Source organism: Neofelis nebulosa, chromosome 1, assembly GCF_028018385.1.
Source record: "Neofelis nebulosa isolate mNeoNeb1 chromosome 1, mNeoNeb1.pri, whole genome shotgun sequence".
Lineage (NCBI taxonomy): Eukaryota > Metazoa > Chordata > Mammalia > Carnivora > Felidae > Neofelis > Neofelis nebulosa.
Window position 1 is genome coordinate 221,920,579 of NC_080782.1, and position 13,830 is coordinate 221,934,408.

The window sequence follows — 13,830 nt, forward strand, 5'->3', positions numbered from 1 at the left end:
CCTCCCACTCCTTTCTGGCCTGCCAAGTTTCTGCTGCAAACCTGACCTGTATTCCCTTGTAAGTTAAGAACTTTTTTTCCCTTGCTGTTTTCATGATTTTTTCCTTGCCTGAGTAATTTGTGAATTTGACTATGATATGTCTTGTTGACGGTCAGTTTCTGTTGAATCTTATGGGAGTCCTCTGTGCTTCCTGGATTTTGATGTCTGTGTTTTTCTCCAGGTTAGGAAAGTTTTCCACTATGATTTGCTCACATAACCCTTCTACCCCTTTTTCTCTCTTTTCATCTTCTGGGACCCCTATGATTCTGATGTTGTTCCTTTTTAATGAGTCACTGAAATCTCTCATTCTTAAATTGTGCTCTTTGACTTGGTCTCCCTCTTTTTTTCTCCTTCATTATTCTCCATAAGTTTGTTCTCTATATCACTGATTGGCTGCTCTGCCTCATCCATTTTTGCCACTGTGGCATCCATTCGAGATTGCTATAACTCAGTTATAGCATTTTTTATTTCATCCTGACTAGCTTTTACTTCTTTTATCTTCATAGAAAGGGATTCTAATCTATTTTCGACCCCAGCTAGTATTCTTATTATCGTGATTCTAAATTCTGGTTCAGACATCTTGCTTGTATCTCTCTTGATTAAGTCTCTGGCTGTTGTTTCTTCCTGCTCTTTCTTTTAGGGTGAATTCCTTTGTTTTGTCATTTTGAAGGAAGAAAAGGAATTAATAAGGCAAAAAAAATTAAAATTAAAAAATTAAAAACAACACACACACCCAAGTCCAATAAATGATGTTTGATCCTAGGTGTGTTTTTATCTGGTTGTTGAAAGGAGCTTGATAGATTAGAGAAAAAAGGGAAAAAGAAAAAAAGGAAAACATTTGAAAATCTGAAAAAATGAATACACTGAAATAGAATAAAATGAAATGATGGAAGTAAAATAGAATTTGGAAAATTTACAAAAAAATATAAAATATAATACAAACAAATTTTAAAGAAAAGTATTTTTAATAAAAATTGAAAATAAAAATATTTCTTTCTCTTTATTCATATTCAAGAAAAAGAAAAGAAATGAAAAAGAAGAAAAAGGAAAAAAAGAAAATTTTATAGATGGGCCAGCGAACAGACTGAAATGGGATTCAAATTACTTCATTTTACCCTAGCACTCAAACTATGAAGCACTTTATAGTCCATAATCTAAGCAGGTGGAGACTTGTGTTTCTGAAGAGCGAGGTTGGCCCAGTTGGATGGGGCTTAGTGTAGTGGCTCCATTCTCCACTAGATGGCGCTGCTTAGCTTCCTGGTGTGGAGTGTTGTGGTGCCTGTAGGTGCGTAAGCCCATGCGCGGGAGTGGCAAAAATGGCGTCACACAGGAACCGAATCTCCAAATCGGAACTATGCTCTACCCGACCAGCAATCGCGCACCTGTCCTTTGTCTCCAGAAGCTGGAGCACTCTCTGCCTTTACACTGTCTGTGACCAAGCCTTCAGGCTGCCAGGCGACACCTCCCTCCTGAGTTTTATCTCAGATCAGCTGTGTTTCCCGACTCCTCACTTCTGAGGGACTGCGGCTTTTAACCGGCTCAGACCCTCTGGGGGAGGATCTCGCCGAGCAATGGCTGGGTGCCGGCTGCACCCTGGAACTTTTCGCGGAATTGTGCTGCTGCTGGTGCCCCGAGACCGCGGCCAGGTGCCAGCCCGCCCCAGAAAAAGTTCACAAGATAGTGTAGCAGCAGCGTTTCAGGGATTATGGAAAATTACAACACACCTCTGGCACCAGGCTTCACCTTTAACGACCTTGTTCCTGGAGTAGCGAATGTGTTTGTTCTCTGGGGTCTGCTGGGACCGGGTGGCCGCACAGCCTCCTCAGCAGGGGAACCACCTTTCCCCGTGTGGCCCGAAGACCCCTGACTTCACTCTGCTCCTGAGGATTCGCCCTTCTCACCAGAGCACTGCCAGGTATTGAGCTGCAGAATTTCAGAGTCTGCGCTCCCCCCTGTTTAGAGAGTCTTAACGGAATTTAAACCTTCTCCTTTCTCCTTTCTCCCTTTTTAGTTCAGTCCCTGTGGCCGTTTCCATTTTCCCACTTTTTCTCCAACTGCTTTTGGGGGAGAGTGCTTTTTCCATAATACCCCCCACCCCACCCCCATCCCGTCTCCATCCTCTCTCCACAAGCAAAAACACCTCCCTGCCCTCTGCGGCTTCTCTCTCCCCCGGTTCACCTCTCTGCGCTGTGTACCGACTGAGTTCTACGGTTCAGGTTGTGCAGATTGTTGTGTTAATCCTCAAATCAGTTTCCTACGTGTGCAGAAAGAAGAGAGAGAATCTTAAGCAGGCTCCACACTTAGGCCAGAGCCCAATGCAGAGCTCAAACTCACAACTGTGAGATCATGATCTGAGCCGGAATCAAGAGTCAGACATTTAACCAAGTGAGCCACCCAGGCACCCTGCTTTATATGTCTTTTAGTAGTTTTTGTTTTGTTTTGGTTTGGTTTTTTTGGTGTCCAACCAGTGCTCAGTTTTATCACACTGTAAACAAAACATTTATGAGATACTCCACTATAAAAGATTTTAGGCAAGAGTAGCAGCCAATGTAGTACATCTGGCTGATTAATAAAGAACAGGAAAGAGGCCTTCTGCATGGGCTGGGGCATCTGTGAATAAGTAGGAAGCACAATCAAGTGGAAAAGGGAGAGTTTCAATACCAGATACAAACTCGGTTGCTCCTTGCCTATGTCGCTGGAAATAGAGTAGAGATGTCTAGCCTCAGAGCCACGTGAGAAGGGGGCAGAACAGTGGAGGGGGGCGGGCAGTAGACAGCAGTGAAGAATGAACCTTCTCACTCCCCTGTGCTACCCACCAGATTTGTATTACAGATTGTACCAATCACATATCCACTGCTTCTGTTTTCAAATGCAAATGCATCCTGCTAGGGTATCTGTCTAATTCATACCCTAGTCTCAATTATTTGTTTAGAATAGACCACCTCCTAGAGATTGAGCACTGAGGACAGGAGAGGAATATTTACTTATAAAATTTATTTTTACTTTATTAAACAAATATCTACTTCTTAACATGAGCTAGGCTCTGCTCTAACCACTTTATGTCTATTAACAAGGGGAAAGGACAAGGTGGGGCTTGAGAACAGAATGAGGGCAATGGGCCCATGGGTAGGAGATGATAAGGTAGCATGACGGAAAAAACAGGAAGAAGGCCCAGATGTTTGGATGAACAACTGTTAGCTTTATAACTTCACCAAAGGCTCTAGAGATCGTCGATCACAGAAAAATTTCTATCATGAATTCCTGTCACTGCTGAAAATGGCACAAAGATAAACTCTAAAGTCTTTGACCCTCAGCTTTCTGGATCCCACTTTAGTCCCATCACCTTAGTTCATACCAATGTCGCTACTTTGGTTCAGGGTCTCATAGATTCTCACTAAAAAGAGGAAGGATTTGGAAAACGTATGAGCTATTTCTTACATGCTGGCCCCTTAGAGCACTGTTGTCTCTGTTTCCTATTCAATTTCTACTTCCCTCCGAGGGCGATGATCTCTTATAATACAGAGCAGCAGCTCCTCTGTTTTGGCTGTCGTTGTGGAGCCTTAGCAAATAGGGAATTCTATTCTTTAGGTACTACACAGGTATGCCAACAGGATGCAGCCTTATCTTCAGCTGCTTTAACAAGCTTTCTGGACTTGGGAGAGCATGGCATAATGTCACTGCCTTTGTCGGAAGCTCCATCTCAACAGTCCAGGCTCCAGAAAAAGAGCAGTGAAACCATGGTATATTTTCTACACAGATCAGCTTGTACGGGTTTCCATGCAAGGGGAAACTCAATAAAAAGGTGCTGAATGACTGGCTGAAAATAGCTCACTGACCCCTCCATCAATGGGTACCATTGGAGCAGCAAGGGCACAAATATAGGGGAAGGCAGGTCACACCTAAGGCAAAATCATGGGTAAAATGAACTGACAAAAATGTGATACAAAATGGGCTTATGTCATCACTTTAGTTAAAACTGTATTCAATATTTAGAAATAAACACATTGTTCTATTAATGTCATCCCAACATGTAAACATAATACAGGTGATATTTAGTAAGCCCCAAAATCATACAAACTGCTTGACAAAACCAGCCAATTATTATCTGCCAAAAACATTCTTGGGAATATCTGAGTGAGATCTGAAGGGTAGGGACACAGCTCTAACTGATGTTCTACTCCCACAGGGGCAGCCCCACCTCCTCCTGGCCAAATGGCTGCTTCCAGGCACTGTTTCACTGAAGGAGGGAAGGCCACTCACCGACTACATGGCGGCCGTACTCTGCTGGGCTTCCTGCCTCATGAGGGAAAGCAAACTTGCACAGGTATTTCATAGGTGATATACTCTCCAATAGTAAATGCCACTGTTTACACACACACACACACACACACACACACACACACACACTTTTATCCTTTCAGTCATCACTTCCTGCCCTTTTGCCCTGCATAACTGTTCTAAAATCACCTGAAAATTACATATTTATCTGTTTATCAATTGTCTGTTCTCCTTGGCAGAATGTAAGGTCCATTGAGATGCGACTTCATTTTGTTCTTGGCTGTCACCGTAATGTCAGGAATAGGAGCACATAACTATTTGTTGGCCAAATGGAGTGCCCTTTTACCCCTCTCATCACCCCCAATAATTCATCCAACTAAAGCTATTTGCAGATAATTGAGGACTGACTTTACTTTCTTTTCCAGCTAGCGATATCATCTTTTGACCTCTTTCCAGAGTCTGTTTTGGTGTAATACTGGCAATTTTTAGAAAAGCACAGTTTTGTGTTCTTGATCATGTAGTCTTCTCACATATCTGTTTATTACAGCCACTTTATTAAAGATTATTCTTTTAACTCTTAAAGAATAAGCATGTTTCATATTTTAGCATCTTTGTTGGAAATACAATTTGAACATGTTAAATGGTGGAGGTACCTCTAAAAATGACCTGTAGTAAAACACTAACAAGAATGCTCTGAGAATGGAACCCAGTAATGCAATGCAGTTTAAAAAAAATCTTTAGAAAAATATGTTACAAATCTGGGGGTGAGTGCTTCCCAGGAGCCCCATAACGTTTCAGTTCTATAAGCACCATTTCATAGTAGAAAGTTGTCTTCCCTCTCAATTGAAAATATATTCAGAATTTCTCCAGTAATGTCATAAACTTAGAGGGAAACTTTAATCTTGCATTTGATGTGTTATATTTTGTCAATGTCACCTTTTCTTCCCCCTTCTCTGAAAAATACCCTACGAAGTCTACATTATATAGATGTATAAGAAAAATACGGTCATTTTGGTTTCTGTTTCAAGGTACACTGAAAGAGAACTGCAGAAGTGGTGTCCACGTGGCTCAGTCAGTTAAGCGGTTAAGCGTCGGACTTTGGCTCAGATCTTGATCTCACGGTTTGTGAGTTCAAGCCCTGGGTTTGTGAGTTCAAGCCCTGCGTTGGGCTCTGTGCTGACAGCTCAGCACCTGAAGCCTGCTTCGGATTCTGTGTTTCCCTCTCTCTCTGCCCCTCCCCAGCTCACACTCTGTTTCTCTCTCTCAAAAATAATAAATAAACCTTAAAAAAAAAAAAAAAAGAGAGAGAGAACTACAGGAGAACTTTGCTGTTTCTTCCTTATAAACAGTAATTCAGATCTTAGTTTCAAGCTGAGAGTGATTCATTTTCATCTCCAGAAAATATCCCCTAGGAGAGAACTGTGGTTTTATTTAAATTAACTTAGGTTTGACTTTCTTTCTGAGCTGAAATATACGAAATTCTACTTTATCATGCACTTAATATTTTTATGTTATTACTTCCAAAAAGTAGTCGAGGCAGGACACAACATTGTTTTGCTACAAAGTACAGTCATAACATGAAGCATACTTTTCAAGTTACAAAAATAAAGGGGGGGGGCACTTTAATTTTCCCCATATGTACTTGTCCACTAAGAGGCCATCATTTACTGACAAGACATCAACCAACACAGACTAACTTAAGCAATTTGATATTACCTTTAAAGATTGTCTCTTAGTCACATAATTCTCAGACTGAAGCAATTTCTCATAGTCTTCAAAAATCTAATGAAAAGAAAACAAATATTAGAGTGTAACACCAGCAGTGGTTCCTCTGCTTTAGGTTTGCTTATTACTCTCTTGCTTCAAAAGTAAATTCCCAGCCCACTAGGCCAGCACGGCCCAGCTGCTGTGCTCTGCATCAATGTGCTGAACGCCATGCTGATCACACTGTCCACCGGGAGGTTCCCAGTTCACCATCCTTTATACATAAAGACACAGCGGGATACGGAGGTCAAGTGAAACAACAGATGTACTTCGCTACTTTAGTTCTGAAAATTAAAAATTGAGTAGAAAAAATGGAGTATTTGAGTCCTCTCAAATAAACCCTTTTGAATAAAAGATCTACTAATTCATCTATTAAGTGGGTAGCAAAATAACACATTTCATGTCATTTGTTCAGGTAGCCTTGCTGGTAGCTACTAGTGCATGAATAATTTAGGAAAAGATTAAATATACTTAGAGCTCCACTTGGTACCCCATAAAGAATCAAAGTGTCAAGTTCATAGCAGACACATAGAGAAACGGGGCAACTTTTGCTGCACAATGGCCATGCTAATCTCATCCCAGCTGGCCTCTCTGGAGGACTTCCCTGTCCCCAGAAGCTGGAGGGTGCTGGTGTTTGCGGCCCCCGTTTCCCAGTGTGCCTGTCAACTACTCTCCACTACTGGGCCCTTTAGTTTCACATAGAGTGCCACAGGTGGGGGAAGCTTAGCGTCAACCTCCCACCAGGCAAGGACATGCTTCAGGGACCACTGAGGTGGGAGGAGTGAGCCCAACAGAGAACTGAAGCAGGAGAGTCCAGGGGCTGAGGAGGGTGGAAAACAGTCCTGGTCCTCAGAGGGTTGAGGGTGAGGTGTGTGTGCACGTGTGCAATGAGGGCAAGCAGTGCACACAGATGGTAACTACCAACTGGGAATTAAGAAAGTGGAAAGTAAAAACATTGGGGGGTACCTGGGTGGCTCAGTCAGCTAAGTGTTTGACTTCAGCTCAAATCATGATCTCACGGTTCCTGAGTCTGAGTCCCATATCAGGCTCTCTGCTGTCAGCACAGGGCCTGCTTCCAGTCCTCTGACCCCCCCCCCCCACACTCCACACCCCCTGCCGCCCCCCGCCGTCTCTCTGCCCCTCCTCTCTCTCCTCTGTCTCTCTCTCTCTCGCAAAAATAAATAAATATTAAAAAGAAAGCATCTAGTTCACATTAAAGTCATAATAATTAGACTCTTTTATATGAAGGGCTTATTGTTTGTACTAAACAGTAAGTTTAATTTATTCTGTCATGAAACTGAAGAGGATTTTGTGGGACATTAAATTTATCAAACTTTGTGGTAAGTTTTTAAAAATTTTAATTTCAGGGGCGCCTGGGTGGCGCAGTCGGTTAAGCGGCCGACTTCAGCCAGGTCACGATCTCGCGGTCCGTGAGTTCGAGCCCCGCGTCAGGCTCTGGGCTGATGGCTCAGAGCCTGGAGCCTGCTTCCGATTCTGTGTCTCCCTCTCTCTCTGCCCCTCCCCCGTTCATGCTCTGTCTCTCTCTGTCCCAAAAATAAATTAAAAAACGTTGAAAAAAAATTAAAAAAAAAAATTTTAATTTCAATTTAGTTAACTTACAGTGTTATATTAGTTTCACGTGTACAATATAGTGATTCAACACTTCCACACATCACTTGGTGCTCCTAAGGACAGGTGCCCTCCTTAATCCCCAACTCCAATTTCCCCGATTTCCCCACCTAACTCCCCTCTGGTAACCATCAGTTTGTTCTCTACAATTAAGAGTATGTTTCTTGGTTTGTCTCTCTCTATTTTTCTTTCTTTTCTCATTCCCTTTGTTTTGTAAATTCCACATATGAGTGAAATCACATGTAACCAGAAACTTCAAACACATGTATAAGGTATGACATTCCCCAAGATGCCAGTTTCATTATTTTAGAGTCATATATCAGTGTGCTCCCATCTCATGGTTTACTGCCAAAAAAATATGAAACTCAGGAAGTATGAAATATCTGAGGGGGCATGAGCTCTCAGAGCTGGTGTTCAGGTTGGTGCAGCAGCCTCCGTGTCTACGAAGCTACCAAATTACACAAGAAGTGACTATAGATACAAAGAAAAAAATTAGGTAAATAAGGGATCAAGGAGAATGAGTTTACAGTCTCCCAAATTGTTATGTACTATGTCCTGAATGCAAAGCAGTGTTACTCAACACATGTACATCACTCATTCTATAGAAAAGATCAGTAGCTGATACCACGGGTTTTGTAATAAACTATCTTAGCTCTCTTGTTTTCACTTATTATAAGGTACATCTAATGAGTCTCTAACATTCCATCTAGCATCTGCAGTTTCTGATCAACCAAACTATAATAATAGCTCATTTCCTTAGTTTAAAAATATGCCATTTTCTTTTGGTCTAGAAGCTTTTGGATACTGCTGGCAATAAAAATTATTCTCCCTTCATGTTTTGCATTTAGATCTAAGTACTCCAGTTGATCCCACAAATATTTTCTTGATAATTTTAGGATATGAAAATCAATTTTGACTTCATGATTACATTGCTAATTATTTTTTTTAATGTTTATTTTTGAGGGGGGGGAATGAGTGGGGGAGGGGCACAGAGAGACAGACACAGAATCTGAGGTAGGCTCCAGGCTCTGCCCAGAGCTGACAGAAGGGCTCCAACCCACGGACCATGAGATCATGACCTGAGCCAAAATTGGGCACTTAGCCGACTAAGCCACCCAGGTGCCCCTGCTAATTCTTAATCTCAAAGGAAGATATGTAAACAATATATGAATAAAAGAGACATAGTTGAATTTCTGTGATTTGGATGTGTGAAGCTATAGGAAAGTGACAGGGAGGGTATTCTGTATCTTCACTGAGTCATGTGTTTCCTTTTACCTATTTGTGTAGCTAACTACAAATTTTTAAATTATACAGTGGCTTTTATTTCAGTGGGACATCACTGGTCTAGAGCATCTGAACCAACACTAGATCAAGATTTACAATTTCTCTTTTAGGTTTGTGCCATGTTCACTTTAATCATGCTGTTTCTCTTGCTTATGTGTTTAGCAAAAGCATAGCTGTTCTTGGATATATCTATTTATCCAATACTCATTGAACACCACCACTGTACGGCATTGAGTTAGGTATTAGGGATATAAGTAATAACGACAAAAATTAATACTGAGGGATTAATATGGTATTATCCTAAAAAAATTGTTCCAAATCTTTACAAATTCCTACAAACAACCCAATGAGGTAGGTATTATTAATATCTTCATTTTGCAGTAGGTGCAAAATTACCCAAATTACCTTACCCAAAGTAACACAATTAATAAGAGGCAGAGCTGGGTCTTGAAGCCAGGCAAGCAGGCTCTGAACCCTGTGTTTGACAGATAGGGTTCCTGCTTCTCAGGGAGCTCAGGAACCAGCCAGGAAGGTACAAACACTCCATAATAATACAATGTGAACAGTGGGGGCGGGGGAATTGTGCATGCATGCATGTGGACAGGTGGGATTAGGGAAAGCTTCCTAGAAAAGTCATGTTTCAGCTGAATCTCAAAAGGATGGGCTGGATTCACCATTTGAGAAGGGAACTGGTATTTCTACTAGTAAGTAAAACTAATTATCAAGCAAGTAAAATGATTTATTTTTTAGTGAGGGTGGAGTGCTCTTCCATTTATGGTTACCTACTGCCTCTTCTTTTTTTAAGTGTTTGTTTATTTTTGAGTGAGAACATGAGCAGGGGAGGACAGAGAGGTGGGACAGAGGATCTGAAGTGGGCTCTGCGCTGACAGTGGCGAGCCCAATGTGGGGCTCAAACTCGCAAACAGTGAGATCATGACCTGAGCTGAAATCAGATGCTCAACTGACTGAACCACCCAGGTGCCCCTACCTACTGCCTCATAAGGGCAACATGGATGCTCTTAAATCACGATCAAAGTGAGCAGGTACCAGTCTTTTTTTGGAGCTGATACAACAGGAAGAGGTGTGAAAAATAAGAAAGCCCTCAATTTTCCACAGTTTCCTGATGACCTGGCTTCCAGGTAAATGGACGAATTGGGCACATGGTGGACCATGGTTGGTGTCTGTTGTGGATCATAAATAGGAGCCAGTATCCATAGATCTAAGAAGGAGAGAGAGGGGAGAAGAGAGAAAGAGGTAAAATCTTAAAAAGGACTTCTACTTACAGTGTCATAATTTTGTTCTAAGAAGTCTGCAACCAACACTTTATGTCTCGTTAGTAAATCCTAGAAAAAGAACAGTTAAGTGAAATAAAATTATTATAGCTAATAAATTTTACAAACCTGGTATTTCCTTCTAAGAATTATGTAAGTCCAGTCACTTGAAACATAAAAGTTTCTGAAGAATATTTTCTTTATACCACAAAATTATTTCCATTCTTAGTTTAAGATGTGAAATGCAAATGTGTTTCATGTTAAAAACAATAAAGTGTTTTAGTTCATATCATTGTTAGATTTATGATAGGAATAATTTAGTGAAACAGATGGCACCTATGTAAGGGGGTCTACAGTATATTTCTTCAGGCCATGGCTACCCTGTGATTATGATATAATAAAATCCAAATAAACTGTACAATGATCTTTTTGAAATATTGTTAATAGCTATATATATATATATGTATATATATATATATAAATTTTTTTCATAAAATTTCATCATAAAAATATATATATATAAATTTTTTAAATGCTTATTTATTTTTGAGAGAGAGAGTGAGAGTGGGGTAGGGGCAGAGAGAGGGAGACACAGAATCTAAAGCAGGCTCCAGGCTCTGAGCCATCAGCACAGAACCCGACATGGGGCTCGAACCCACAAACTGTAAGATCATGACCTGAGCCAAAGTCAGATGCTTAACCGACTGAGCCACCCAGGTGCCCCCGATAGCTTTTTTTTTTTTTTTTTAAAGAATTCTGAATGTCTTAAAACTGTATCTCATTAGTTAACTTAAAAGATTTCCAGGAATGTCAACCTTTAGTTTTTTTTCCTTAACCACGTTTAAAATGGAGGTGCCTAGGCTGCTGAGAAGCACAAGAATGACACTTAACTGTGCCAGCCCAGGATCCACCTGCCCCCAGGTTGATGGGCTGTGAGGTGCTGTGCAAGGACTGCGGTGACTAAGTAGCACAATGCCCACTTTCAAAGCTGAAGACAAGCAGACTGGTCTTATGACAGGCACAGCTCTCAGAAAACTGAACAAAAGCATAAAGGAACGTTTGACTGTCTTCAACTCACACCTAAATTATATCCTTAATTCACCTTAATGTTGAAAGAAAACAAACCTCACCTAATCCCTTTTATACGCTTACAGGCTAAATACCCTGTCTAGGTAGAATGTAGAATTTAATTAAAAACATAACAAGAATTTTAAAGTTTTCCAAAATAAGTTCTTATACTTTAATACACATTTAATTAAAACTACCTAAAAGCATATAGAAGATCCACAACATAAATTCACAGAGAACAGGAAGGTAGCAGCAATGGCAAAACTCACCTGTTTCTATTTTAATACCAAGTAAAATATTTAAAGCATTTTGCACTGTAATTTTCCAGTTCAAGAACAATGAGACTAGCTATTGATTTCATTTCATTACTTACCATCATACATTGAGTGACCGCTAGGCCTATCAGTGGAAAGCTGTACTTTTTTTTCCCAGTAGAACATTCAGTGCTGTTCTGGAACTGGAGTTTTAAAATGGGAAACCCCTCCACAGCAATTCATTCCTGGTCTGTCTGAGGTCAAAATTCAAATGAGTTCCTGTATCCGGGGCCCCCAGAAGAATAAGGTAGTCCCACGGCATTCTTTAGGGTCCCTAGTTTTCGGACACCCGCTTCCCTAACCTCCTCAGAGTATCAGTGATTTTCAGAGCTGACCCCGGTTAGAAAGGGCTGCGCAGACACTGGATCCGCCTGTAACAACAGTGGGCAGGCTTGAGCGTGGGGACTGTGTGCTCTCATGGCTACAGGTCTGCACAGCAGCAGACAGAGCGCTGTGCAGATACGCACTGCGTGGGAAGGTTTCCATTCACTGTGCATTAGTGGTACTCCAAAAACAGAGGCATCAGGAGGGAGTCCTGTTAGTAGCAGCAACTTCAAATTCCAAGGGGGAAAAACTTGAAATAACTTGCATATCCAATAATAGAAAAATAAAATAAGGTGGGGTAGAATTCCTCTAGCACAGGTACATGGTGGGTACAGCCAGTAAATGACTCTCTCTCTCTCTCTCTCTCTCTCACACACACACACACACACACACACTTTCTCTCACACTCATGTGTGTATATTCATAGCTATACCCTCAAATTTCTGTTCATAATAAATACGTGCACACAACTGGAGGAACAGTCTATACATACACCCATGCATATATACATATAATACAAAACTAAATATAATTGCTGCATCATTGTAGATCATAGAACAGTGGGACAAATAAAACAGGTAGGATCCTACCCAAAAAGGAAAAAGCAGAAAGTTGCAAAGAAAAATAAAGTTCAAATTTTAAATAATTCAAAATTTTAAAAACTATTGGGGCGCCTGGGTGGCTCAGTCAGGTTCAGCATCTGCCTTTCGGGCTCTATGCATACAGCTCGGGGCCTGGAGCCTGTTTCTGATTCTGTGTCTCCCTTTCTCTCTGCCCCTCCCCGACTCACGGTCTTTCTTTCTGTCACAAAAATAAATAAAAGTTAAAAAAAATGTTTTTAATAAAATACAATTTTAAATATTATTTGAAACAGTGTACCCTTTCATCCCACCTCTTCACAATTCTGTTTTGACAAGACTAAGCTTTGCATAGTCTAGGTATTATGCTAAAGATTATCTGATATTGATATGGGAGTGACTTCTGCACAGCTTGGGCGACACGGGGTGGAGTGACAGAGACACACTCAATGGCAGGGACATGGCAGTTGATGGGCCAGGCAGCAGCTGCCATTTATGGAGGGTTTACTATGCGCCCAGGAGCATGCAGAGCACTTTACACACAATATTTCTAATCTTCACAGCAACTCTGCAAAGCAGGGATTATTTTCTTCATCTCACGGATGAGAAAATGAAACTCTAAGGTTAACTATTTGCTCAAAGACATAGTGCCAGTCAGGTGGCAGAGGGAGGTGGAATTCAGACCCCTTCTGTCATGTCAATTCTTGGAAGGAGGGATGAAAGAAATTCTGATTGTTAGGTGTGCTTTTGGGGAAAGGACAATTTGTAGACAACACTGCCACAAAAATATAAACAGTGCTAAAACATTAATGATTAGACTGGGCAACAGCCAGAGGGCTGTTGGAGCTCAAAACAAAAAAGGTAAGTCTAAGAGGTTAAAAACAAAATATAAAACCAAATTAAAATCAGACCAACACCAAACCAACCAAACAACCAAAACCCCTCAGCCATCTGCCTAAAAAGAAAAAGTGACTTATGGTCACTGTTCTACTATAGTAACCACAGCATTTTGGAAAAATACATAAAGTTGGCATTTCCAATATTGTTAGCATACTATAAAACTTTTTATGCTTATTTAGATTTTCAGACGCTTGACTTAAGTTCAATGGAAAATATGCTGAGGTACAAATTAAAACATGAATTTACTTTTGATATCCAAATTGTACTGAAAATTAAATTGGGTTGAACATATGATAGCAAGACATTATCAATATAGTTTATTCTATTAAATGTTGAAAAATCTTTGGGGAAATTTTGAAAAGTACATACGTTTCTATTTAC

General features: G+C 40.7%; 1 protein-coding gene across 14 annotated transcripts in view; it reads right to left on the bottom strand.

Moving 5' to 3' along the window:
* CAB39L (calcium binding protein 39 like) overlaps positions 1 to 13,830 on the bottom strand; it is a 131,446-nt gene that overhangs the window by 26,550 nt on the left and 91,066 nt on the right. For all 14 annotated transcript variants that reach the window (XM_058685963.1, XM_058685986.1, XM_058685922.1 and 11 more), the window contains 2 exons: positions 10,278 to 10,337; positions 6,034 to 6,099 (listed from right to left, as the gene is read on the bottom strand). In XM_058685963.1, coding sequence (XP_058541946.1) covers positions 6,034 to 6,099; positions 10,278 to 10,337 — 126 coding nt within the window. The remainder of the gene's footprint in view (positions 1 to 6,033; positions 6,100 to 10,277; positions 10,338 to 13,830) is intronic.